This window comes from Gracilinanus agilis, chromosome 1 (assembly GCF_016433145.1).
Source record: "Gracilinanus agilis isolate LMUSP501 chromosome 1, AgileGrace, whole genome shotgun sequence".
Taxonomy (NCBI): domain Eukaryota; kingdom Metazoa; phylum Chordata; class Mammalia; order Didelphimorphia; family Didelphidae; genus Gracilinanus; species Gracilinanus agilis.
In genome coordinates, this window is record NC_058130.1 from 709746786 (window position 1) to 709772017 (window position 25232).

The window sequence follows — 25232 nt, forward strand, 5'->3', positions numbered from 1 at the left end:
TGCTAATGATGTCACTCCCACCTCCCTTAGTGGGGAGGGGAGACGAGTTACCCACACGTGACAATAAGTAACAAATCAAGAATAAGGGACTGCCCTTTGGGCAGTCCAAATCAATGTAGAAACTGCCATTTGTCCATTTGAATTAGAGGTGGACCACAGGAAGTGATGAAAGACACGATCTCTTTAAGTAAGTTAGTGAACTTCCTGTGGGGGCAGTTGCCGACTTGAACTGGGAGCAGAAGCATCTCCTGAGACCACAGACAGCTTACACTCTATATTGTCACATGGGTAAGTTAGGCTGACTTCCTTGGCCTAGCTGGGCCAATTCTAAACTCTGCCTATCTGGCTGTTGGGCCTTGTGGCTTACAGCTTCATTTATTAAGCTTTTAACCTTCTTCTCTCCCTTTCTCTTTATTCCTACTTTTTACCTACCAGATTGTAAATAAACTCCTCAACCCGATGCTGACTTAGGTCTGATTTAATTACGGAATCAACCTGAATTGTTGATTCCTGGCGGCCACATATTTTTAATATATAGCTATAATAACTAATTTTTAATTCTTACACTATCTGGCAGAAAGGAATTCAAATATATGTGTTGGCTCCATTTTAAGAAGGGTCAAATAGTGTTTAAAGCAGAAAGGGTATGGCAAACGGTAAGGCAAGCCCAGATAATGTCATGGACTAAATGATCTATCTTTTAAGGACACGTTTGAAAAAAAAAAAAAAGATCAGAAGCACTGTTTTCAAGCATGAGTGATGTAATCTGGTGGTTTTGTGTATGTGTGTGGTAAAATTTCCTTGATGATTCAGTTACTGGGGCCATCTGAGTTAATAGAATGTTTAAATTATAATATAGGCTAAAAGAAATATCATTTGAACAGTTACAGCTTATAGTTATAATCAAACAAATCCACGAGTACTGGGTAGAGTTTTTTCTGGAGGGTGTCTTTGGAATCAGTGTTTACAAAGTGCCTTGATGCAAGGCACTTCCACTGCAATGTGGTACAAATGATTATTGGTTTCACTAAGCTTTTCCTTAAAAAGAGTGGGTATGAAGTAAAACCAGTCCAGTTCTGGGGCAATTATAATGAATTTTGAATCCAACTGATATTTATCCTGACATACAAATGTCATAGTTTAGTAGACAGATTTCAAAGAGCCAAGCAAGAGTCTACCAGGAAAGCTTCCAATTCTAAAAACACAGTCAAAAGTCAAAGGAGGTTAAGGAGAATACTGGAAGTGGTATAATGGAAACCAAACCAAATCATCCCCTTGTCTGCTCCTTCCCAAAAAGAGAAAGAAAATGGTGATAACTTCTGGGTCAGACATCTCTTCCTGAGTCAGACCCCTTCTCCCAAAGCATTCTCTACTACAAACTATTATAATTTTTTATTACCATTAGACCAAGCATCTACTAAACCAAGTCCCTATTTATACATACTCAAGAGAGGCAGGCTCCTTTAGTAGAAAGTATATTGTTTTAAAGCAAACAGTTTAAGAACGAGCTCTTCCATTTATCAGAAGTATAACTTCAAGCAAGACACAAGCTAAGGGTCAGCCACCTCATCTGTAAAATACAGATTTTAATGTTTGTGCTAACTAAATTAGAATGTTTTCTTTTTTAAATTACCTGCTTAAGTTTGGGTGTATATATGTTTTTCAGTCGTTAACTAAATTAGAATGTAATCAAACATCTTACCAACAGAGATGTTTTATTCTTGTCTTTGTATTTCCAGAACTAGTACAATACCTGGAGAAAAGTAGGTGCACTTAAGATATACTTGCTGACATGGCTAATATGAAAAAATGTTCTATAAGACTTCATACTTCATGTATATATTTAATGAGTATCATACTGTATGCCTTCTCAATGAGTCAAGGGGAGGGATGAGTGCAAGGAAGGAATTGAAAACTTAAAAAGAAATTAAAAAAAAAAAAGAAATCTAAAATAAAAATTAGAACTAAATAAAAGATATAATTAGTTATTGGCAGAAAGCCTGAAAGCAAATACATGAAAGTATGTAAGTGAAAACTGTTCTTCCTCCTGAAATCTCAAATAGTATTTCTCTTTTAGAATATACTCACCCTTTCTCCCACCCCCTGACTACCACCACCTGTTGGGCTTTTGATAATATGCTTGTTTAAATAGTGCTGAATATTCAGTGGCAGACAATGAACAAACCTAGAGAAACATCCCACCCCAAAATTTTTTTAAAGATCTAAGAGGGAAAAAAGTATCAGACAAGTGACTTTTTTCAGTGAGTCTTTTTAACCACACAGTGACAGCACAAAACCATTATGTACATTCCAGATTCCAGTTTACAACTATTACAAAATGATTCTTGGGATTTTTGAAAGAATACTGCTGTGACTGTGATTTAAAGTACATGTCAAAACCATAACATCAACTTGAAAAGATTGCCTTTCCTCCCCAAGTTTTCCATAGTCTTAATAATGTCATAACAAAATATGACACAGTGTTAGAGCCTGCTCAGACTTAAAAAGAATCTCTCATTATGTGGAACTTGATGCCACATGCTATCATATTAAAGGAACCATCAACATAACAGTGATTGCTAATTTCTACAATGAGGCACTTTTGTTTGTATTTTACATTTCCAAAACATGAGTATAATATATTGGCCAGTAGCTGTTGCTACTTCCCACTAGCCCTTTGTGCTTAGGCTTCCAAACATAATCCCTGTATTCTTAAGGAGTCCAGTAAACCCAATCCAAAATATTTCAGATGTCAGTTGCTGAGATCTTCTGTAGCCAAATCCCACTAACATTCTTCAAATCCAGAATTTTTTGATCCTGCCAATATGAGGCTGTGTTTATGTACATTCATCAATAAGTTTCAGTATCACAGGTTGGATAAAAACATAGCTAAAGAGTTAACTTAGTTGTTACCTATTTAAAAACAGAAAATGAAAAAAGCATCCCAGCAAGATCACAGCAGAATGTTTTGGAATGCAAAATCTGAGGCTTCTTCGGTAACTTCCCACGTCGGCCTAGGATCTGGATATTAAATTTACTTGGCAACGTCCACTGCAATAAAGGCAGCTGTATCTCTTTCAGGAACCCTTTTTATAAAAAGGATAACATGTCCATGAGCTAATGCTTCCAAAGTAGAAATCCAGTTGAGGACTGCCCAACACACCTGTTATTTTTTGATATATCTATTAAACAGCTCAGCTGGTCTGGGTGTTGCATCTCTTGCCATCTTTATGGGATGTTTCTCTTTATTTCTTTAGGCCTTGGATCCTGAGGCATCACGTCAGAAAGATACGGTAGTCATCTCGTAAACGTGGAGGTAAGCTCTTTTAATTTCCTATACCCCAATCCGTTCAGTACCAACTTCCTTATGGATCCTCCTTCTGGGAAAAATCTTCCGCTTGAGTGCAATTAGCTAAATAGTAGAAGAAAGGAAGGCAGAACATGGCTCTTAAATCTCCAAAATGGGCATTAAAACACACCAAGTAACAGAAGGTATGGCAGCATCAGCTACACATCAAGCTCAGCAAGCCAACCCTCTACATATTTTGAATCCTGCCAACCCCGGAAAATATTCATTAGCCTGTAGAATTTCCAGGAGCCTACCCCAAATCTATATTGCATAAAGAAACTGAAAGAAGTATAGCCTGTGAGCTCTGTACTCATATTTTAAATTATTATGAATTTATTGATGAAGCATAATTTCTTCAAGGATCTGAAGCCCATGCCTGGCTGTGTTAGGATGAGCGCTTTTTTAAGGAGATGGCTGACTGTTAAGTAAAAGTAAAAGACAACTGGAGTAGCTGGGTGGCACAATGGATAGAATACCAGGCCCAGAGTTGAGAGGACCTGGGTTCAAATAAAACCCTAGACACTTCCTAGCCGTGTTGTCTTGGGCAAGTCACTTAACCCCAAATGCCTAGCCCTTCCTGCTCTTCTGCCTTAGAAGAGTTACTTTATAGATTCTAAAACAGAAGGTTAAGAGTTGAAAAAAGGAAAAAAGGAAAAGACAACAGAGTCTATGTTTCTAAGTCTAAAAATGTACATGAGATGGTTTTTAAAAGCTTTGGAAAACTTTTATTACATGTATAGTGAAGAAATAATAATCAATTTAGATTTTATATAGACACATATACAAGCAACTACAGGTTCTACATATATACAGTTCTATATAAATATAAGGCTTACAAAATATAGTGGCATCAGATGACATGAAAATTAGATACAGAAACTGAAAAAAAAATGATTAAGTATCTCTAAGGATTGGGCGGATTTGGCATCAGAATCAGGAAGGTTCTAATATCCCTCTCTTTTGATAATATTTATAGGAGTATAACTTGAGCCACCAATGGTCATCTCTTGAGTCTTCGAGTCAAAGATATTACTGGCAATAAGTTTTAAGGTTGCCTAAGCAAAAAGAGTACATTGTTTGATGACATCTGAATACCATATATCTCAAATCTTGTTGAAGTTTTAAGATTTTATAGATTGTAAATTTATATAATTTTCTCAAAATTATTAGATGTTGGTGTCCCCCCAAAAATAGGGCCTAGCATTTAGCTAAAGCTCATGAAACTTACCTGCTCAGCGAAAAATGAGAATATAGTAAACATGATCAATGTTACAAGTACACAATGGGTCCAAAATTTTAATTTATCTCTATATGCTCTCCTGCAAAGAGAAAGAAAGAAACAATTATATTTATCCCAAGCAACTTTAGGCTGTAGTAAAAATATTTATCATTCTTTAAATAAATGAATATGGGAAGGATGTATGGTTTCACTACTGTAGGGAACCTCCTTATGAAAAAGCCCTCCATTAATGCAGACAAGGATCTGTCACTAACTCCTTTGAAAAGTCCAGAGAGTAACCAGAGGCACACAAAAGGGAAGTGTTTCATCCAGGGTCACAGAGTGTTAGAGGTATGAGCTGAACCTAGATTTTCTTGATTCTAAATCCAGCTAATATGTTATTCATTATGCTCTCCTTCCCCTAACAGATCCATAATAACTTCAAAAACATTATTTGCGCTATCTCCTTTTGAAGGTACTTTTTTCAAAATTTAAAAATAATCATCCAACATAAAAATTAAGCTTGTTTTTCCAGTGTCATATACTATTATTTTCCCTTTGTGAAAGGAATCACTTAAGAGAGAGACTTTAAGTGGAAAGCAAGTATTTGAAGCACTTGAGTCTGACCTCAATAAGGTTTTCTAGGTAACTTTTTTTAAAGCAATACACCAACTAGCTCTGTCTCCTGCCATCCTTTAATCATTTCTTTCCCAAACTGCAGGCTTCTATCAAAATGAGAAGACATATCAAATAGTTCAAAGTGCTCTGCTGGAAAGGAAGGCTGGAAAAGCATTTCATGGTTCTTCTTCTCTAGATGGGGAGGAAGTAAAAATGTTCTTAAGCAATTCTTTAAATTTCTGGAAGGAAGGAAGCACTATGACCCACAAGCAACTTCCTCTCCTATTAAGAAGAGAAATAGGGGGCAGCTGGGTAGCTCAGTGGAGTGAGAGCCAGGCCTAGAGACAGGAGGTCCTAGGTTCAAATTTGACCTCAGACGCTTCCCAGCTTTGTGACCCTGGGCAAGTCACTTAACCCCCATTGCTTAGCCCTTACCACTCTTCTGCCTTGGAGCTGATACACAGTATTGACTCCAAGACAGAAGTTAAGGGTTAAAAAAAGAGAAGGAAGGAAGGAAGGAATAAAGAAAGAAAGAAAGAAAGAAAGAAAGAAAGAAAGAAAGAAAGAAAAAGAAAAAGGCCTCAGTGTCTCTTTGTCAGACATGGGTCTCCCCGCTTCAGACCGGGGGCTCCATGAGGGCAGGGTCTCTAATTGTGTATGAGACCACAAGGCCCACCCACCACACCCCAAAAGCATACTCTGACTCAGGCCAGTCACCTGGCTAATTTGACTTCATTCTTCCATTTCCATAGTAACTTCCTGGGATAGGGGTGGAGTGGTGTCAAGAGGAGATATGCCCTCTCAAAGGCTGCCAGGCCAGGTCCAGTGCCCAGGGCCTTATCGCGGCTGTCCTCTCCTCTTCTAGGAGACAGCCCCTCACACAACTGCACTACCCATTGGGTAGACCCCATTTCTCTGCCAGTCCTGCCTTCCACTGAGTCCAGTCCATGTGCCCCCCATCCCAGCACTCACCCAGATCTGCAGTTTGACCCGCTTCTCATTTCGGTAGACAGTCTTAACTTTGAAGTCAATGCCCACGGTACTGACAAAAGCTGAGGTGAAAGAATCATCGGCATATCGGAACAAGAAGGAGGTCTTCCCCACACTGCTGTTCCCAATAATAAGCAGCTTGAACATGTAGTCAAAATTCTGGTCAGCGGCATCTTTCTGGGCAATGTGTGGGTCTCCAGCTGAGGCCATCTGGGATGAGGGAAGGGCTTCTTTTTAGTGAAGGACTCCCTAATTTTCTTACCTCTCCCTCCCAGGTCCTTACTCTAACCTCTAGGAGAACTTTCACACGGGCTGGTCAGAGGAAGGGGGAGTCTCACTCTCTGGTGTGACCCATCTGGACAGTGAGGGTCAGGGAATTCACAGGGCCATAAGGGGGTGTGGCCAGTATGGACTTTGCCCCCAGAGTCCTGGATGTTGCTACCTGAGAGGTATAAAGAGAAGGGATGGGAACCAACCACCTGGCCTTCACCACCCCTCTCCCCAGGCTCCCCCAGTCAGCAGCCCGACTTTCTATTGACTTTGGCACCTCCTACTGCCACGCTGATCTCGGCAGCCCTTCCGCCTCTTCATCACCAGCCAGGTAAAATCCTTCAGGGTTTAACCCTTCCCAACCACCAGCCAAGGCCAGCCACCCTTCAGGTTATCTTGCCCTCCCTGTGGGAACTGTTTTTCCACTGTAGGGGTCCCATTTTCTATTCCCTCCATGGCGTCCTACTCAGCCACGTTTCCAAACTCTCCCACTTGGAGTTTGTCAGACAGGCTGGGTCCTTGTTCCTTTTCATCTCTGACTTCTTAGAAGAATTAAGGATTTCCCTTAGAGCCCCCTCATCCTCTCTGAGAATTCTCAGAACCACGGGAGGCTCTCCACCCAAAGAGGCACTGCTAAAGTATAGCCACCCCCATTAAGCAGCCAAATGAGACAGCATTCTGAATGTTAATTGTTATCCTTAGGATTGTCATCATACTCACTAGAAGAACCTCCCCCCACACACACACTAGACTTGAATTGGGGCAAGAAGAGCTTTCCAGAAGAGTTCTATTAAATTTCTCCCCAGGTTGGGAGGGGAGGCTCCTGAAAATTTTGTTCTTAAAAGAGGGACAGATGATCTTTTCCAGATCCATGAGAGGGTGCCTATGGGATGCACAGTTTCTGTATATCCATAAATATGTACCCATTCTCCCTCCCACCCCCACCCCCAGGTTGAATGTAAATCCCTAGAAGGCAGGGGTGGTTTCATTTTTGTCTTTGCATCTCTAATGCCTAGTCCTGTTCTTGGCACACAGTAGATGCTTACTAAATGCTTGTTGTTTGAGTGATGGGAGGGGGACGATGTCCTAAGGGAACACTATCCCAGAGGAACTCCGTTTAACAGGAGAGGTTATACAGCTTCCTCTTTTATCCCACTCACTTGCCCCACCACTAACACTCAAGGCCCAGACCCTCCCAGGGCCAGGACCTGCTCTCATCCGGAAGAACCAGTTTGTGGAGAGAAAGGACAGGATGGAAGGAAGTAGGAAACCTCTAAGAGTTTGGCTGGGGTCAGTAGGACCCCAGGGAGTAATTCAAGCCCCCAAGCTCAGACTCAGGGTGGCCTTGACCCTCTTCCCCTTCTCCCTCCCAGAGCAGAGACCCTCTGGCCACCGGACGACAGTTTCAGGTACACCCCCAAACAAGTCTGCTTCCCCTCTATGCCTTCCCTTGTCAGCCCCCTCCAAACCCCTCCACCTTCATCTGTCTCTATTGCAGCCCTGGGGAGGTTTCCCTAGCAAAAATGGGGAGCAAAAGTTCCCTTCCCCCTTTAATCTCACTCACCATCCCAGTGTGGTCCCCACACACAGATGGAGCTGGAAAAAGAGGGATCCTCTGTCCAGAGGCCCTCCCTGAAGATGAGACCCCGAGACTGCTCTGCCCGGGGTGGATTCGGCTCCCCACTCTTTGCGCGTCCTTAGTCCATTAACCTTTTACAGGGCTTTTACTCTGGGTTCTTGCCCCCTCCCCCAAGTTCTAGCAACGGAATCAGTCTGGTCCTTCGGGACGGTCCCGGCCCCTCAATCGGCCTTGCAGCCTGACCCGGCCAAGTCTCTCAGCCCTGGCAGGGCAGGGAGCTCCGGGGTCCTCACCTCTTTGGGGGCCGGGCCCTTCGGGGTTCGGGTCCGGGCTAGGTGCGCCGCAGCTGTCACACTGGCACTCCCTCCGCCTACTCTGAGCACGGTCTAGTCAGCCCAAGCTCGGCAGCCGCCGCCTCCTCCCGGATCCCGGCTATGCTACCCTCCCAGCGCCGCCCCGCCCCACCTAGCCCCGACCCAGCCCAGACGGGAAGGGGGAGTGGGGGTGGGGAGCGACGGGGGAGGCCACGGCACAGGAGCCCTCCCGGACGGGCCCCCTGGTGGCCGAGCGCTCCTCATTCCCCCTGTCCAACACGGTCGCGCACAGTGCCTGGAGTCCGCCTCCCCCTGCTCTCCGCCATGGAATCCCGACTAATCTCCGCGGTTCAGAATAGAGCTGTGAGATTTCCTAGGAACTGTGTCCAGAACAAGTGAAAAACGGGGCTACAAGTCTTGTTCTTTTTACAGGGGAGGAAACCAAGGCCTCGAGTTGGTTATCGCCTTATGGGGAACCAGAGCTAGAACTCGGGCCTTCTCCCTGAAAGGCCGAGGCTTCTTCAGACACGCGGGGTCCCATTTCATCCCTTGCCTTCGCTCTCATTTTGTCTAGCCTCGCCCTTACCCCTCCCCCCTGAACCTAGAAAAGAGTTCAATAGTTCATCTCCGCTCGGTCCTCTTTACAGTCTACTCCTCACTCCGGGATCCTAAATAGAAGATGCTCCGGTTCATTTGACATCGCTGCAGGTCGCCTTCTCCCTGGGATTCGCCCTCCTCTCTCCTGCAGACATTTCCCTCTCTTGGGTCTCCCCGCACCTCTCTGTCATGGTGGGGGCCCCCCAAGGCTCCGCCCTCCTATCTTTTCTCTCTACACTCTCACTTGGTGGTAGTTTTAGCACCAACCATGGTTATCTGTGAAAATGTGGCTACTCCCACCAGTGCCATGATCTGGGACAATCCTGAAAGACATGGTGGGGAAGGCTCTCCACCTCCAGAGAAAGAGCTGGGGGAGTCCTCTTTCACATCAGTGGACTTACAGTTTTATTTTAGGTTTGGGTTCTGTAGGAGTGTGCTCTCATATTAGTGACCAATATGGAAGTGTTTTGCATGACAATAATAATAATAAAAAGAATTGTCTTCCCTAATTCTAATCCAGGGCAGCTAAATTGAAGAGTGCCAGTCCTGGAGTCAGGAAGACTTGTCTTCCTGGGTTCAAATCTGGCCTCTTTTCTAACTTTGTGACCCTGGATAAGTCATTTCCCCCTGCTTGACACAGTTTCCCCATCTGCAAAATGTTTTGGAGAAGGAAATGGGAAACCACTCTTGGATCTCTGCCAAGAAAATCTGAAATGGGGTTACAAAGAATCAGACATGACTAAAATGACTGAACAAAATTCAAAATGACACCAAAGATGGCTATGAGAAACCTTTTTTTTTTTTTTTTAATAGCAAATATATGATACAGAATGGCAGTCTCAGAAAGTCGCCCAGGTGGCTAGGACCACATCCAATAGCTGGAATAGCCAGGGGAAAGAGGAAGAGCTCTAAAGAGTGTCTTGTATCAGAAACGGCGGAGTAGCAGCATGACAGGAGTTAGACTCCATAACCACGGAAGGACAGAGTTTGATAAGGAAGGAGGCAGGCTCTCCTCTCTCTCAGCTGTTTGACCCACAGGGTCAGCTGGGCATAGTCCAAATGAGTCTGGCCTATGTGTGCTGGATTTGGGTCCAGGGATAGAGCTAGAACCCCTCCTCTGAGTAATAAAAAGAGGTTCTGCTTTTTACAGGCTTTTGAGGTGCAATGCTAGGCTGGCAAGGCAGATGCCATTGCCAAGCAGGTTTGCCAAGTTGCAAAGGGAAGAGAGACCATGATAGTGGAAGAATGTCTGTCGAAGGGCTCGATACTTGGGATCCTGCTCCCGAAGCCGATGGTAGGGATCTTGGCCCTGACCCTGGGGAGGTCCTGGGGGTTCTCCACCCAGACCTCGATCTTTCTCCATTGCTTGCAGGGCCCACATGGCAGCTGTAGTTCTGGGCTCTATCCACCGAGCATTCAGGGCTGACAGAGCCAAGTTCAGAGCCAGGAGAACCAGCTGAAAGAGAAACTATAGTGAGCTGGGAGGCTGGCCTTGAGACATTGCCCAGGGCCCAAGGCCATAGCAGAGAGTAGTCTCTGGGACCAGAGGTTGCCTCCCAGGCATTTCAACACAATCTATCAGCTGGGAGGCAGGATAGGACAGAGAGGGTGAAATTCTTTATTCCTGCCAACCACCATTATTTACAGTCTTTTAATTATGCAACCTAGAAGATTCTTGGGTGCTGTATTACCCAGGGACAAAGAAGATATATGCCCCATACTCAGTAAGATGAATAGTCATTTCAACAAAAAGGAATGTGGGGTACTATCTCTGGTAGGCTGCCCACTCTAGCATGCCCTATATCCTGGCCATTTGAGAAAGGATAAGAGGAAGCAAAGAGAGCTTTATCCCCCTCACCCTAATCAGGCTTTCTAACAGAGTCAGTGGGTGGCCTCGTTCCCCCTGGGAGAGGCCGAAGTCCTCCTGCAAAGACTTAAGTCCCTAGTCAGGCAGGTTTCTGAACAATGAACTTGGTGAAAAGCAGAAGCCCAAAATAAGGCTCAGTCATCAGAACTAAGTCCTGGGAACTTAGAAAAATACTCACTCTAGGCAATATCAGCTACGTCGAGTGGAAGCTGGTTTAGAGGCCAGGTCTGCTGTTTTGAAAAGACTGCAGTGTTCTGTGTTCTCTACAAGTCCATGTTTTCTAGTCACCAGCCTCCCAGGTCTCCAAGCCCCCCAACCCTGGCCTTCTGGTACCTGACCAGCTTCTGCTAACGTAAAGCTGAGCTTCACCAACGGATGATGGAACAGGAAAATGCCCAAGCTGATGGTGGCACAGCCCAGAGAGATATGGAAGTAGAAGGGGAAAAGTTTGCTCTGGACCAATCCAAAAGTGTGTCGAGGCAGCCTCCGGAACAAGACAAATCCTATTGGAGGGTGGAGGGGAAGAGGGCAGAGAGGAGAAGTGTATAAAAGAGGCTGGTTGGAGAGTATAAAGAATACATTCTGAATCTGCAATTTGGGACAAGTCATTCCCAGGACCATGTCTTCCTCTTTACATTGAAAGGATCCAGTTCTAAACTCCATAATCTATAATGTATTGAAACACATTCAGAGGGCAAGTAGTACTCCTTCCAAGAGCATAGGATCTACAACTAGAGGGCCCTGGGCCCCTAAATAGGGAACAGATCAGTCTCAGTCCCTAGAAATTCACATGACCTAGTCGCTCAGGATGGAAAGGCAGGGAAGGAGAGCTGCTAAATCCCTTGGGTAGAATAGAAAAGAGTTGGGAAGATGACAGGTAAAAATTTCATAGGCTGTTTAATTTCTCTAGGCCTCATTTTGGTGAGGGACTATGGGTATGGATTGTTGCATATAATATCTGATGAAAATGATATGTTTGCTAGTTTTGCTTTACTGTTACTTTTCTTTGTTATAAGGGAAGGCTCATTAGGGCTGGCTATATTCAGAAATGACTGATGTATAACTGAAAGGCACTAATTAAACTTAAAATTAAGTGGTTGGTCTAGATGCTTAGCATAGCACCTGGCACACAGTAAGTGCTGAATAAATTCTAGTTATAGACTAGTGGAATATTCAAATTAGAAGGGATTCTCGGAAGAGGGGGAGGGGGAAGATTACCCAGAGGTGAATTCCCTTTTGAGCATCCCTGACAGATGATCATACATCCAGTTTCAACTTAAATACTTCCATGAAATAGCTTTTTACCCTTTTAAGCCTTTTCTTTTCTTTAACTCTTACCTTCTGTCTTAGAATCCATATTGATTCTAAGGCAAAAGAGTGGTAAGGGCAAGGCAACTGAGGTTAAATAACTTGCCCTGGGTCACATAGCTAAGGACTGTATAAGGGTCAAATTTGAACCTAGGACACCTAGACCTGGTTCTCTATCCACTGAGTCACCTAGATGCGCCAGAACCTTGTTTTTTTTTTTTTTTTTGGTTTTTGTTTTTAACTGAAAAATATTTTACTAGTTTACTTATAATGCAGAGAGAATACTAGGTTGGGATCAGAAGGTCTGAGGTTCCCTTACTGGTAGACATTTATAAAAGTTGAAAAGTTCATTTTTTTTCTGCCTGTGGAAACCTGCTTGGACTCTCCCTAACTCTAAATCTGTTAACAAATCCCTACGACCCCTTCCAACTCTAAACCCCGGGATGCCACGATCTCTGGGGTTTTCCCCGCCCCTTACCTCCTTCTCCTCTCACTGGCTCTCCCCTCCCCCCAGGCTCTAGGCAAGGAGCAGAGTCCAGGATCCCTGGGGGAAAGGGGCCTACCTGAGATGAAGGTAACCCAGACTTGCATGCCCCAGGCCGCGGACAGGATCAGCACCTGGACCACCTTGGCTAGGTCACTCGGTTCCACCTCTGAAGCCATCATGCAGCCCAGGCTCCGCAGCTGGGAGGAAAGAACCACGCTCAGAGGCCCTCCCGCCCCCCACCTCCAAGAAAGGTGCTGGGTTGCTCTCAGAATTCAGGCATCCCAGGGTGTAGGAACCCAAAAGGGATCGCTTCCTTGACCAGGGAAAGGGGCACGAGGGAGCGAGACCTCCCGGCGAGCCTGATTCAGGGGGCGACCTCCGGAACTGGGGTCTGGGAAGCCCCTTCCCGACTCCTGCGCGTGCAAGGACCCGGGAATTCTGGGCCTGCTCGAAGCCAGATCCCGTATTCCACCCTCCTCATCCTTACCAAGAGCGGCGCCCAGTCCGGAGAGAGGCGGTACCTAAACTCCACTTCTGCTCAGAGGACCACGGACCTCAGCAATAGCCCTCCCCGCCCTACCACCTTAATGCTTCAGCCCAAGCATTCCAGCTCCGCCCCCTCTCTGGCTTCTGACCAATCCCATTGCGATATCTGTAGTCTTTACCCCGCCCCCTTTGGTTTCTAACCAATCAGTGATGACAATTCTTATATAAGACCCGCCCTCCTTGTCTCTTACCCCTCTGCCCCACCTCTTACCCCCGACTACCTCAGAGGTAATCCAATCACCTTTCGACTCAGGGATTACAGACAAGAAGCACAACCAATAGTATTTCGAGATCGCCGAGGAGAACTACACACAAAGGTTCCGCCCCTCCACTGTGACTTGACTATCCTGATCCTACCCCTTACCTTAGTTTTGTATGGTATCTCCAGTGGATCAAACTTCATCGCTCTGGCTGGGGACTTTTTTTCTTGGTCCCTGATGGGCTTAGAGTATGAGCATCTGGTAGGTATTTCAATTCGATGAACATTTATTGAGCGCCCACTTTGTTCTGGGCCCCAGCAAAAGGGACTCAGGGCATTTTTGCCTTAACCCCACCTCCCACCCAGCAGGGGCCACGCAATGAGGACTCTGTGGATCCGATTCTCTTCCAGATGTTCTCTCCCAGGTGCAAACATCTGGCCTTGGCATCCTTAGCATCGAGTTCCAATTTGAATGGCTGGGTCTGGGAGGTAGTGCAGTGTAATGGGACAGAATAGGAAGTCTGTGGGGATTCCAGGGGTGCTTCCAGATGTGAACAGTTCTCTGGGCTGGGAGTGGGGATGGGAAGAGTGGACAGGGCAAGTGTGGGGTGGCTGGGCTACTTTTTACACCCTCCTCACCCATTGCTTCTTATTCTCCCCACCCATCCAAGTGACTGTGTCCTGGCCGGAATTCCTCGGGACTCGGACAGTTCTCTTGTGTCCGTTCATACTCCCGGGTCATCTTCTCCAAGGGAATGTGCACTGCAGAGTCTTAACAAGTCAGATAAGCAGCTGACTGTCAGTGTTGTCTCACCGAAACCATGGAGTCTGGGTATGTATAAAATGATGTGGTTTAGAGGGGGTGTGGATAGACAAGGCAAAGGCAAGAAGACTGAGGACCAGTGATAGAGGGTGGAGGGATAAGGGAGGTGTGTCTGTGGGGAGAGGGGGAGAATTGCAGTTTGAGGGTGTAAAGCCTAGAATTTAGAGATCATTATGCTTGGTTCCTGGGCAGGATTTTGGGATTGGGCCACTAGAGGAATGGGGAGCCGGAGTTTCAAGGTTGGGAGACCTGGGGGACTGGGAGAGACTGAGATATTTGGTGACTTGGTGTAATCTTGAAAGGAGGAGCCCTTATTCTCCTGAATGCTCCGGAACAATGATTTAGGGTTCCATTGTGGAGTCCCATTTGAGTTAAGGATGAGAAGAGGGGTGCAATCCCGGAAATGTTCGGCCCTGTGACTCTAGCTCTGAATGGCAGGTGTGGTTCATAAGATCAACTCAGATTCTCAGAAACTGAAAAATGATGAAAAGGACCTCCTGAAGAATCGACATATCAGTTTCAAGGTCACCTTTTCCATTGTTCTCTCAGGGTCCCACCTCCCTATATCGTGTAGTGTAGTGGGGGAAAGCATTGAATCAGAAGAGACTTGAGTTTAAGTCCTAGCTGTACTACTCACTATATCTAGATGAGAGACTCTCTGTAACTAAGCTCACTTGTCTGAGCCTCAGTTTCTTTTTCTGTAACATCTGGTTGTTGGGGACCCAAACCAACCTTGTTTTGTAGAAAGTGTTTAATAGACCTTGACCTGATAGAGAAGGAGGAAGCTATTATTATTTATTATTTATTATTGTAGAGGCAGCAGATCAGGTTCTGGGCTTGTTGTCATGAAGACTTGTGTTCAAGTCTGCCTCTGACTGTTATTAGTCATTTGAAACTGATCAAGTCCTTTCACCTCTAGGTACCTCAGACAATTTTCTAGAACTTAATTAATTTTCTAAAAGGAAAAGGCCATTGAGCTGTATTGGAAGATATATATCCCCACCCCCAACAAAGCCACAGCCGTTTCACAGGATTTGAGGATTGTGGGTCCTGTGATGGTGAGTGATGGGACTATAGTTTCCAACTCCCATCTTTATCCCAGCAGAAATTGCTGAGCTCTGAGGAGGTCCTTACCTCGAGCCTGAAGCTGAATGCGATTTCAAAGGGGAGCATGACCAAAAGCCGGAATGTGAACAAGAATAGGAGCCGGAGTCGCAGCCTGAGCCCGAGTTCGAAACCTTTGATAGAGGCCAGTGACCAGGTGCAAGCATGTTCTTGTTACATGGATAAACCTGATGGGGTGTCCACATGTGTACACCACTGAATGGTTCAGGGTCTTCTTCAATTCCCTCCTAGATTCTTCTCCACCCCTATGCCTCAATTTCCCTCCCATGACTTGAATGAATGAGGAGGGATTTGAAGGGAACGGAAAAACCCAAATTAGGGTAGAGATGGGCCCTGGGGATAGTTGGAGGAAGAGCTGGAAAAGGGTCTAATATCCCCCCCTACCCTTTTCCTCCATGATCTACCATGCTGGCCCATCAGAGGAGCTTGGAGACAGACAATTTCAAGGCCCAAGGTAAGGTACCCTGGGACCACTGGAATAAAGAGGATGAGGCCAATAGCCCAAGGAACTGGGGGAAGCAAGACCTCTGTTTTCTGTGGAATGGGGAAATTCAGACTGCCCTTGCCCCTTCCAGGGTCAAGTGGAATGAGGTGGAAAATAGGGATTGTGATCTTTGATACCCTAGGTAAGGTCTCCACTGTCATGATTCCTGATTCACAAAAACTCTTAAGGATAGACTTGGATTCCCTGAAAAATCAGCTTCAAGCCCAGACTAAAGTGAGTCGACCCATCTTGTCTCCATTTTGTCCTTTCTGATGTTGACTTCCACACCCTCTGATCCAGCTTTCTGACAGTAACCTATCTGTTACTAGGCCTTTGAGTTCCTGAACCACTCTGTGACCCTTCTGGAGAAGGAAAGCAGCCATCAGAGGGTTAAAATCCAGGAGCTAGAGGGTGAGGTTGGGTCTTAGGAGTTAGATCAAGTTACGATTTGTAGGAGGTGAGCTCAAGGTTAGGGATTGGGAGGGGTTTCTAGGGCCTTACACTCATCCCTCTGAGCCTGGGTGTGGGATTCTTAAAAGAGATTTCCCAAGGCCAGCCCCTTCCTTCCTAGAGGGGTTGGTGGGAGGGCCAGAGAGAAGGCTGGGGTCAGCACAGGATCAGGAATCATGTTCTTCATCCATCTCTTGGCAGAAGTAATGAGCATGTCTTGCTACCCAGCCCAAGATGACCTCATTAGAAGAGGGGCAGAACTAGGACGACAAGAGCTGTGGCGGGCACTGGCTCGGGGCCTGCAGGAGGTGAAGGAAAATCTTCGGGGGAGTGAGGAGGCCCAAAGGGGCCGGACCACCCGCTCTCTATTACAGCTGGGCCAGGAGATTCGGGAAAGGTGGGGATCTTGACTTGGGGGCACAAGATTTCTGCGAGCAATAGGAAAATATTATGGGGAACAGGAGAGCCAAGGAAGGAGGATGGGGTGGGGGAGCTGTGAGAGGTCATACTATGGATTTGTTGGCTATGTTATCCCTCCCACCCCAGCAAGAAGTTCCTATGGGAGGAGCTGGAAGTGCTGCAGGAAGAAGTGACCTACATCCATCAGAAACTCAGTATGTCCCCCCCACCCCCACTCATCACCCCTGTGACCCATTCTTTTGTCTCTTCAAACTCTGTCTCTCCTTCCTCCAAGGGCTCCAGCCTTTGAATTGAGGGTAGGGGTCTCTAGCCCTCCTCCACCTCTGGGGGATGGTGATAAACATTGTTTCAGCTTTTTTCTTCTTGTAGCCCCAAAACCATGAATGGAGGGAAGGGATCCCAATATTCTTTCTTGGAGGCCCTCTCACCCTCTTGTCCCCCATCCCTTTATTCAGAAACGCAGGAAGAAGAAATCAACAAAAATCTGGTGAACATTAAGAAAATGCAGAAGAATCAGGTGAAATGTCGAAAGGTAAGGAGAAGGAGGCTGGGGGAAAGGGCCTAGAGAGGGGAAAAGGAGGCTGAGAGAGGGAGAAAGGCAACTATTGGTGGGAGAAGAAAAGATGGCTGGGGAGGAAGGAGGCAGGATTTGCTAAAACCTGAGTCCACATTTCTCTTCCACCCCCATCCCTGTCTCTGCTTGGGCAGAAGCTTGAGAGTGAAGCAGAAATGCCTGAATTTTATAGGAGAGATAAGGTAAGGGAAAGGGCCTTACCTCTGCCGCTACCCATCTCCCTACCCCCAGGTACTAACAAAGATGAAACAGCAAGGGAACATGGTATCTGAGGAGGATTTGAAGAACAAGGACTCTTGGGGGGAGGAGGAGCTGGAGGAGGAGCTGAATGACATATGGTAAGAAATTGAATCCAGAATGTGCAAACCCATTCCTTGAGCCCACAGGGATCCAGACCTTCACGAGCCCTGTTCTTGGCTTCCAGGGACCCATATTTCCTCCAGTCTGCTTCAGAACCCACCTGCTACAAATCACTAAGCCACCTAACTGCAAATTACTTCCCCTTTCTGATCCTCAATTTTCTCCTTTATAAAATGGGGGGATGATACCCAAGATCTTTTCCAATTCTAAAAAATCCTGTGAGACTAAGACTTGTTGGGAGGAGCCATGATGAAGAACCCATTCTCCCAACTCCATCATGACCTGCCCCTCCTCCATAACATTCACTCCCCTGTCCAGATTCTGGGTATGTATTCCAGCCTTTCCCCCTTCCTCCCAGGACTCTTTTTTTGTGCCCTCCTCCTACCCAGGTCAGCTGTGAACACTCTTGAGAATGCCATTGAAAGCTTATCCCTGACCAGAATCAAAAGCCGAGGAGCCCCCAAGGGTGAGTGCCCAGGGGAAGCTGAGACTCTGGGGAGAAGAAAAAAGCCTCCCCCAAAACTATACCCCAAATACCCTATCTGGAATTCTCTGGCACAGGACGGAAAGGACGACGCTGTGTGAGTCCGCTGCCAACACCTGCCTGGGCGACAGATTCGGATTCAGATGCCAACCCACCTCACTGCCCATAGCCGATAGCCTTGACCCATGCAAGACTCCTTCAGTATGGGCACTGACAACCTCCAGCCCCTGGCCCCTAGCCCTAGCTGTAGCTGTAGCTTCTTCAGGAGCTCCAACCTCAGCCCCTGGCCTCTCACTAGATCCTTCCCTCCCCAGGCCTTGCCCTTTGCCCCGGCCTCTCTGAGTAGCTCTGAGGAGGCTCTGACGTTTTGCTTTACTAATCTCTTCTCTTCACAGGCTGAGCTGCTGGGACCTACCTACTCAAGGGAAGGGAGGCCTCCCTGAGGGGAGCCTCAGCTCCCAAAATCCCCTAAGAGAGAAAATAAAATAGGAGTGAGCACTTCCCCAACACTGTCTCTGTTCCTGCAGGCCCTCTCTGGCCCTTCCACTTCTTCCTTGTTCTAGAAAGATTCATTCGGTGGGGCTAGTCTAAAGCTGGGGTGAACGCATGGCCAAGGCAAGGCTAAAGGAAGCTTGAGTCCAACCTGGGGCGAATTCGAACAGAGGCTGGGGGGCGGGGCAAGCCACAGGCTCGAACTCCTACCCCACACAGCCGCCCCTTGCCTCAGCCAAACACAAAGACATGGCTCAGCCCAGAAAACACTGCGCTGCCCCCGCCTCCCCAACACAGCCGGCCCTCCTCAAAGGTTCCATCCGTTCACTCCGCACTGTCTATGAGGGTTCTAACGTGTGCCCGGGACTGTGCCAGGTGCCGAGGTTCCAAAGATCAAAGGAAATAAGCCCTGCCCTCCGCTAGATTCCGTTCTGGCTCTTCCTCCCGCTCCTGGACCGGGGCAGAACTCGCAGGGCCTGGGGGGCTGAGCCAGGGAGCGCTTTTCCCAGATGCCCCGCCCGGGGGGCTGGCCCGGTGCTAATGAGCCGGCGCACGGCTGGCGCGCTCCCCCTCCCTCCATCTCTCCATCCATCCTTTGCCTTGGTCCCTGCCGCTCTCTCCCGCTCCGCTCCAAGGCTGGGGCGGGCTAAGGCAGCGGCGGCGCCGTGAGAGCCAGGGCTAGGCTGTCTTCGGGGTCTGTCTGCTTCTGCCTGCCCTCTCGTCAGCCCGCGACACCTGGACATCTGGGACAAAGGCGACCGGCTGGGCCTGGGGCTGGCTTCCCCCACCGTGGGACGTGAATCCGGGCCATGGAGCGGCCGTGACCCAGGTGGTGATGGCGGGGATTGGAGCGCGATCTGGGGGTCTCTACTTACCCTCGCAGGGAATTTGGGAGCCCTCGTCTGGGGGCATGGGGGGGGGAGGGGTATTTGAGACCGCAGGGAGGAGCTGAGGAGAGGTGATGGGGGAGGGGGAGGCACCGTGTGTGTTTGCACGCCTGTGCTAGTCTACGAGTCCGTGTGTTCGCCCACTCTCTTAGGCTTCCCCTCCCAACAACACACACACTCACCCCTGTACGGGAAGCACCAATACAGCAGGGTTGGAACTGGCGAGGGGTTAAGGGGAGGGGGGTGTCAGTGTGGGGAGAGATGTCGCTGGGGCCCAGACATAGGATGAAGCCCTGGCATGCTGTAGCTGAGGGAATCCTTGGATGGAGGGGGCCAGAAGCTAGAGAAAGCAGAGGCCAAATGGCCTAGAGTTTCCCAGTCTTTGCAGGTTATTTCTGGGGAAATGTAAATCTTAGCTAGGCTTTGTACCTCCCCCAGCATCTAGCAATAGCTTTCTCTTAACACAGGCCTTTAAATCCTTGGGTGATAATTCTCTGTGGCAGTTATAGGATGGAGGTTAGATCATTGGGAGAACTTTCTGATAGTAGTTAAGGGGTACGGAGTGCTCTTCTCTTTTGAGAGAGGGAGGGACAGATGAGACACTGAGGCAGAGGGACCAATGGTTGGGGTTGGTCAGACACAGAAGATCCAAGAAAACCTTAAAAACTTTCAGGGTGAGGGAGAAGACTGAGTCTGCTGTCCTAGGGGATTGAAGTCTGAGGGGTTGACTTACATGTGTAGGGGGGGGACCTGTGTGACTGGGCCTCTCTCCCAGGCCCCCGCCAAGTGTTCCCCTCATCCGGATCCCACCATGGCGAGTGGGCGGCCAGAGCTGAAGAGGAGTTTCTCCATAATACCCTGCTTCATCTTTGTGGAGGTGAGGTCCATTCAGATCAGCAGAGGGGGTTTGAGGGGAGATTTCTGGAAGGAGAAGAGATTCCCTCAACTTTGCTCACTATGTTCTCTCTCCTTGGTTTGTGACTATCTCTCCTGATCTTTGTTCTCCTTATAACTTCTCTCCTTCTCCCCCTTTCCCTCTCTCCCCCTCTCCATTTTTCCTTCTTCCCCACTTCCATTTCTGTTTCTTTACCTTTCGTTACCTCTGTACCATCTCTCCAATTGTCCTTACCTAACCCTCTTTTCCCCTCACCTGGAGTTCCACCTCTGTATCTTCTCTGGTGGCTATTTCTCTTCTCTCCATATCTCTACTGTATCCCATCACCCACCTGTGTCCTTTGCTCCTGCCTTGCCCCCCGGGCTGGCAGTCAGTACTTCTGGGTGCCGTGGTGCTTCTCGCCTATCGCCTGGAATACACAGACACATTCCCAGTGCACATGCAGGGCTTCTTCTGCTATGACAGCGCCTATGCCAAGCCCTACCCGGGGCCTGAGGCTGCTAGCCGTGTCCCACCAGCCCTGATCTACCCCCTGGTCACTGCGGGGCCTGCCATCACGGTAATGTCCAGGGTCTTGGAAGGTGGGGACTGTGAAAAAGGGAGGATGATTAAGGTAGGGCTCCTTCTCGAATGTTGGTCTCTCTTCTCAGATACTACTTGGAGAGCTTGCTCGAGCCTTCTTCCCAGCGCCCACCTCAACTGTGCCAGCCCTGAGGGAGAAGACTATCGTGTGTGGGGACTGCTGCCGCTTCAGCCCAGCCCTCAGAAGGCTGGTCCGCTTCCTGGGTGCGGGGTGTGAATTGAGACTTAGCCAGGTGGTGGGGCAAGTGGGAGTTAGTTTTGAGGGGGTTGGAGAAAAGAATGAAGAAAAGGTTCCAGGGCAAGGGGGTGCCCAAAATCTGCCCCTAGATGGGGTTCTGATCTTTTTTTTCTCTCTCCTTCCTTCCTAGGTGTATACTCCTTTGGCCTCTTCACCACATCCATCTTTGCCAATGCTGGACAAGTGGTAACAGGGAATCCTACCCCACACTTCCTGTCTGTCTGCCACCCCAATTATACGGCTCTGGGCTGCCCACCACCAGCCACAGACAAGCCTGGACTGGACCGGTATGTCACAGACCAAGGGGCCTGTGCGGCCGGCAACCCTGCCTTGGTTGCAGCTGCCCGACGTGCCTTCCCCTGCAAGGATGCAGCCCTGTGTGCATTTGCAGTCACCTATACGGCGGTGAGTCTGAGCCACATCTGGAGAGGGCTGAGAGAGTCCAGAGTCCAGGCCAAACTTGAAGTCAGGAGACCATTCCTCCAACTTCCTCTGTCCCCCCATTTCTCCTTTCTAGCTCTCAATTTTCTAGGCTGTAAAAGGAGGGGGTTCTCGAAGTACTCTGGTAACCTTCTTTCTTTGTTCCCTCCAGATGTACGTCACACTGGTATTCAGAGTCAAGGGTTCCCGGCTGGTGAAGCCCTCGCTCTGCCTTGCCCTCCTCTGCCCAGCCTTCCTGGTGGGGGTAGTCCGTGTGGCTGAGTATCGGAACCACTGGTCAGATGTGCTGGCTGGATTCCTGACTGGGGCAGCTATTGCCACCTTCCTGGTCAGTCTCTTTGTGGGCCTGGGTCTTGACATTCCCCAAAGGATGGATGTGGGAGGGATCGATTCTATAGAAGGAAAGAAGGAAAACCAGTCCATCATACTTTGTTCCTCAAGCCCAAGAGGAGGGGTTGGGTGCAGTTTGCCCAAGACTTGGAGATAGGACCCCCTCCCCAACCCTTGCCTTCTTCCCAGTGCCCACCTCAACCACTTCTTGGTTTAAGTGCCAGTTTTTGGTCTTTGCTGGCTGAAAGATTGGTGCCTCCTTTTGTTCCTGCTTCAGGTCACTTGTGTTGTGAACAAGTTCCAGAACCGAGTGCCCCTAAACCCAAGAGCATTCAGATGGGAGGGTCTGGGCCCAGTGCCTGCCATTGAGAATCCCCTTGAAAAGTTAAATTCAGCCCAGGTAAGGGGCAGCTGACCACCCCCTCTCCAGTTCCCGACTTCTCTACCCAGCTGGTGAGCTAGAACCTCGGACTTCTTCCCTTAAGGAGCCAGTGCCGGGTGAGGGGCAAGCTACAGGCAGACACTGAGCATCCTTGAGAGTAGGGGTCCCCACATGGTATTGGGGAAGCTTGGGGTGGGGCTAGAGATGGGCCCCCACCTCACCCATCCACTCGCACAAACATGGTAGTAGGGGACCCCAGGATGTGGTATATCTGGCAAAGGGGATCCTTGTTCTCTGTATTTATCAAAATTCTAACCAAACAGTCTCCTATGAATAGGGCTGCTTCAAATCAAAGAGAGGGTTCTCCAAAAGGTTGGAGGGTCACCACTGCTTTAGTATAATGGAGAAAGAGTGTCAGAGGTCCCAGATTCAAAGCTTGATGTTGCTATTTAGTCCCTGTTTGACCCTGGGCTAGTCACCCCATCAGACCTCAGTTTTCCTATTGATAAAATGATTTTCAAGGCCTTTTGCTTGCCCCCCAACTTCCATTTGGAGGTCATGACCAGTGACTCCTAATTTGGGGTCCCCCATCCTTGAGAAGAATGGTAAGGGGGGGAGTATGGTTAATGCTGGAAACTCTTTTTCTTCCATGTGCCCTCCCTTTCCCATCTACCCCCCTCCATTATTGCCCTCCTGGTGTCCACCCTAACTGGGGGGGGGCCCTCAGTCAGCTCAGGAACAGAAACAGGAGCCGCCGGGACAGGGACAGGGGCCAGGGCTGGGGCCAGCCGGGCCACTAGCCCGCTCCCTCTGCCTGTCTGTCTCAGGAGCCCAAGACCACTGCACCCCCGCTGCAGCCTGCCCGCCTCACCCCACCCAGTGAGTGAACTGTTCTTCCCACCCCCTAGAATCCCCTGCCACACCCAGCCTTTATTCTGGTCCCCTTCCTACTCCCTGGGGCCAGCAGCCCTCTCCAGCAAGCTTTCCTTCCTTCCCTTTGCCTTCCTTCTCCAGCCTCCAGTGGCTCAGATAATGTAGTGCAAATGGCACTGAATTGGAAAACCACCGCATCTGGGTTCAAATCCAGCCTCTGGAGAGTGCCTAAGGTGCTTTCTAGCTCAAAATTCAAATAAGTTCAGAATTATTGGAAGAAAACAACCTGAAAAAGCCCCCTTCCCTCTCCCTCTCATGTCCAGAGCTCTGTCTATGGGGGGCTGCCAGCTCTAGCCCTATGCCCTGTTCCCCAAGACTTCTGTGCTTTGGAGCTTCCCATCCCAGCCTTGCCCTTGCCTGTCTCCCCAGAATTGCAGAGCTGTACCCGTCGGGGCCACCTGATCCCCAGCTGCGTGTCTTCCCGGGCCCCCCCGATGTGTTCTTCCCCACGTGTCCCCCGCGCTCGAGTGAGGTCTGAGCCAACATTGCCTGCCATGGTCCCTGGGCCCAGCCAGGGCCCCCCACCATCCCCTGGACCATCAGTGGCCGGTGGGGGTGGGGGTGGGGGAGGCCGGGGCCGGAAGTTGCTGCTGCCCACTCCTCTGCTGCGGGACCTCTACACCCTCAGTGGACTCTACCCTTCCCCCTTTCATCGGGACAGCTTCAGTCCCTACCTGTTTGCTAGCCGGGACCACCTGCTGTGAACTCAGGTTCCTGGGTCCTGAGAGCCTGTGGCCTCAGATCCTCCCTGGAGCCAAATGTTCTCAGGCAGAGTGTGAGTGTGTGTGTGTGTGTGTGTGTGTGTGTGTGTGTGTGTGTGTGTGTGTGTGTGTCTAGTGTACCTGTGTGTGCCCCCACTAGCCAGGCCCACATGGGGATGGGGATGGGGATGGGAATGGGTGGAGAATTGAAAGAAAGTCGAGGCCTGGGTGGCTGCATCCCTAGCTCCCTCTAGATGGCAGGACCCCAGGAGGGTCTTCATCGCCAGGTCTGGGGGAATCCAGGATCAGGAAAGCTGATGGTGGGGGGGACACCCTCCATTGTCCCAGTGTTTGGAGAGGGACCAGAAGCTCCTCCTTTATAGGCAGAAGCTAATAGAATTAACCCTTGACCTCTTCTGCACATTGAGGGCCTCTGTGTCTCTGTGGGTGTGATTCTAACCAACGAGAAAGCCCATGTTTTGGAGACTTGAGAGTGGGAGAGGAGAGATGTAGAGGGACGTCTGAAACCAGCCAATGAGAGGGCTTCATGTCTAAGAATTACAGGGGATCTTGGTGCTCGCTAGGGTTGGGCCCCAGATGTTCTGGAATGCTAGTATTGGGAAATGATTCCTAATCATAGGCCCCGGGTATCAAAAAATTCTTGGGGCACAGGGGTGGAGAGGGAAGAAGGAAAAGCAACTAATGGGAGTCCCTTTGGATAATTTCAAGATCCCCTTTCTTCAGATAGCGGGATGGTGAAAGGCAGTGAGTGTGACCTAGTGGGAAGGCATTAGATTGTCAGGGTCTTTCTACTAAAGCCACAGTTCTCATTTTCTTCCTATTGCAAGGTCCTTTGATGGGGAAGTTCCCACCCAACCCTGATAGTCTCCCCTGATCCTCCCAGCCAAGTTGGACTCCCCCCCCATCCCCTAATTCTAGTCATTATCTAAATGACCCTGAACTCTGAGTTCCTCTCCAGCCACCAGGGCTGGGAAGAAGGGATTCTCTTCTACTCTGGGCTCTGAGACTAAAGTGGGGAAAAGGGGGAAAAGGAGTAATTGGTACTGATTCCCCCCAAATGCCCTCTCCATTTTGTGGGAGTTGGGGTAGAGGAGAGGAATCTCCTTTTGAACCTAAGGTCAGAGTCTTGTGGTAGAGAATGGAAAGAGGCAGGGAGTTTCTTGTGACCTACACCCTTGGATGATCAGTTTTCATGCCCTGCTTCTTTGTGCCATCCCTACAAAAACAAAAATAAAAAACTTCCTGACTTCCTGAACTGGCTGTGCCA

At 48.6% G+C, this 25232-nt stretch overlaps 4 protein-coding genes and 1 long non-coding RNA gene across 7 annotated transcripts; 2 read left to right on the forward strand and 3 right to left on the reverse strand.

Annotated features, from left to right (window-relative positions):
* Nucleotides 1-2249: 2249 nt before the first annotated feature.
* LOC123232061 lies at nucleotides 2250-4659 on the reverse strand. Its single transcript, XR_006505135.1, has 2 exons — nucleotides 4578-4659; nucleotides 2250-3412 (listed from the first exon to the last, which is right to left on the reverse strand). It is a non-coding gene; the product is annotated as an uncharacterized LOC123232061 (long non-coding RNA).
* A 1259-nt stretch (nucleotides 4660-5918) lies between these two features.
* Nucleotides 5919-8064, reverse strand: RAB3D (RAB3D, member RAS oncogene family). The gene is made up of 3 exons (XM_044685009.1): nucleotides 8011-8064; nucleotides 6159-6386; nucleotides 5919-5945 (listed from the first exon to the last, which is right to left on the reverse strand). The coding sequence occupies exons 1-3, from the start codon at nucleotides 8011-8013 to the stop codon at nucleotides 5919-5921; spliced, it is 258 nt and encodes an 85-aa protein (XP_044540944.1). The 5' UTR covers nucleotides 8014-8064.
* Nucleotides 8065-9713: 1649 nt separating this feature from the next.
* On the reverse strand, nucleotides 9714-13186 carry TMEM205 (transmembrane protein 205). Of its 2 annotated transcripts, XM_044658404.1 has the most exons (4): nucleotides 13086-13186; nucleotides 12675-12795; nucleotides 11137-11306; nucleotides 9714-10392 (listed from the first exon to the last, which is right to left on the reverse strand). In XM_044658404.1, the coding sequence occupies exons 2-4, from the start codon at nucleotides 12775-12777 to the stop codon at nucleotides 10081-10083; spliced, it is 585 nt and encodes a 194-aa protein (XP_044514339.1). In that variant the 5' UTR covers nucleotides 12778-12795; nucleotides 13086-13186; the 3' UTR covers nucleotides 9714-10080. The 2 variants fall into 2 exon arrangements, with proteins under 2 accessions (XP_044514339.1, XP_044514340.1); XM_044658405.1 differs by lacking the exon at nucleotides 13086-13186 and having other exon boundaries at nucleotides 12675-13023.
* Nucleotides 13187-13581: 395 nt separating this feature from the next.
* Nucleotides 13582-18562, forward strand: CCDC159 (coiled-coil domain containing 159). Its single transcript, XM_044658406.1, has 14 exons — nucleotides 13582-13605; nucleotides 13710-13768; nucleotides 14015-14175; nucleotides 14605-14690; nucleotides 15272-15427; nucleotides 15712-15745; nucleotides 15918-16009; nucleotides 16105-16186; nucleotides 16427-16622; nucleotides 16772-16839; nucleotides 17101-17177; nucleotides 17451-17557; nucleotides 17969-18045; nucleotides 18141-18562. Exons 1-14 carry the CDS (start codon nucleotides 13582-13584, stop codon nucleotides 18230-18232), a joined length of 1311 nt encoding a protein of 436 aa, XP_044514341.1. The 3' UTR covers nucleotides 18233-18562.
* A 1691-nt stretch (nucleotides 18563-20253) lies between these two features.
* Nucleotides 20254-23947, forward strand: PLPPR2 (phospholipid phosphatase related 2). Of its 2 annotated transcripts, none has more exons than XM_044658407.1 (8): nucleotides 20254-20319; nucleotides 20708-20896; nucleotides 20988-21123; nucleotides 21288-21562; nucleotides 21750-21926; nucleotides 22206-22328; nucleotides 23138-23189; nucleotides 23613-23947. In XM_044658407.1, exons 1-8 carry the CDS (start codon nucleotides 20254-20256, stop codon nucleotides 23945-23947), a joined length of 1353 nt encoding a protein of 450 aa, XP_044514342.1. The 2 variants fall into 2 exon arrangements, with proteins under 2 accessions (XP_044514342.1, XP_044514343.1); XM_044658408.1 differs by having other exon boundaries at nucleotides 20783-20896.
* Nucleotides 23948-25232: the final 1285 nt, after the last annotated feature.

Bases quoted from the DNA above. Each gene is read 5' to 3' on its own strand.
- RAB3D (XM_044685009.1), bottom strand. The intron at 5,946-6,158 runs GTGAGTGCTGGG...CCCCTATCCCAG, and splicing joins GGGTCAAACTGCAGATCTGG to GAAGTTACTATGGAAATGGA.
- TMEM205 (XM_044658404.1), bottom strand. From the start codon at position 12,777: ATGATGGCTTCAGAGGTGGAACCGAGTGACCTAGCCAAGGTGGTCCAG. The intron at 11,307-12,674 runs GTAGGCCCCTTT...ACCCTCCAATAG, and splicing joins CTGGGTTACCTTCATCTCAG to GATTTGTCTTGTTCCGGAGG. The intron at 10,393-11,136 runs GTACCAGAAGGC...TTTCTCTTTCAG, and splicing joins CGTTAGCAGAAGCTGGTCAG to CTGGTTCTCCTGGCTCTGAA.
- PLPPR2 (XM_044658407.1), top strand. From the start codon at position 20,254: ATGGCGAGTGGGCGGCCAGAGCTGAAGAGGAGTTTCTCCATAATACCC. The intron at 21,563-21,749 runs GTGAGTCTGAGC...TGTTCCCTCCAG, and splicing joins TTGCAGTCACCTATACGGCG to ATGTACGTCACACTGGTATT. The intron at 22,329-23,137 runs GTAAGGGGCAGC...TGTCTGTCTCAG, and splicing joins AAAAGTTAAATTCAGCCCAG to GAGCCCAAGACCACTGCACC.
- CCDC159 (XM_044658406.1), top strand. From the start codon at position 13,582: ATGGGCTTAGAGTATGAGCATCTG. The intron at 13,769-14,014 runs GTGCAAACATCT...CACCCATCCAAG, and splicing joins TTCCAGATGTTCTCTCCCAG to TGACTGTGTCCTGGCCGGAA. The intron at 17,558-17,968 runs GTAAGAAATTGA...CCTCCTACCCAG, and splicing joins GAGGAGCTGAATGACATATG to GTCAGCTGTGAACACTCTTG.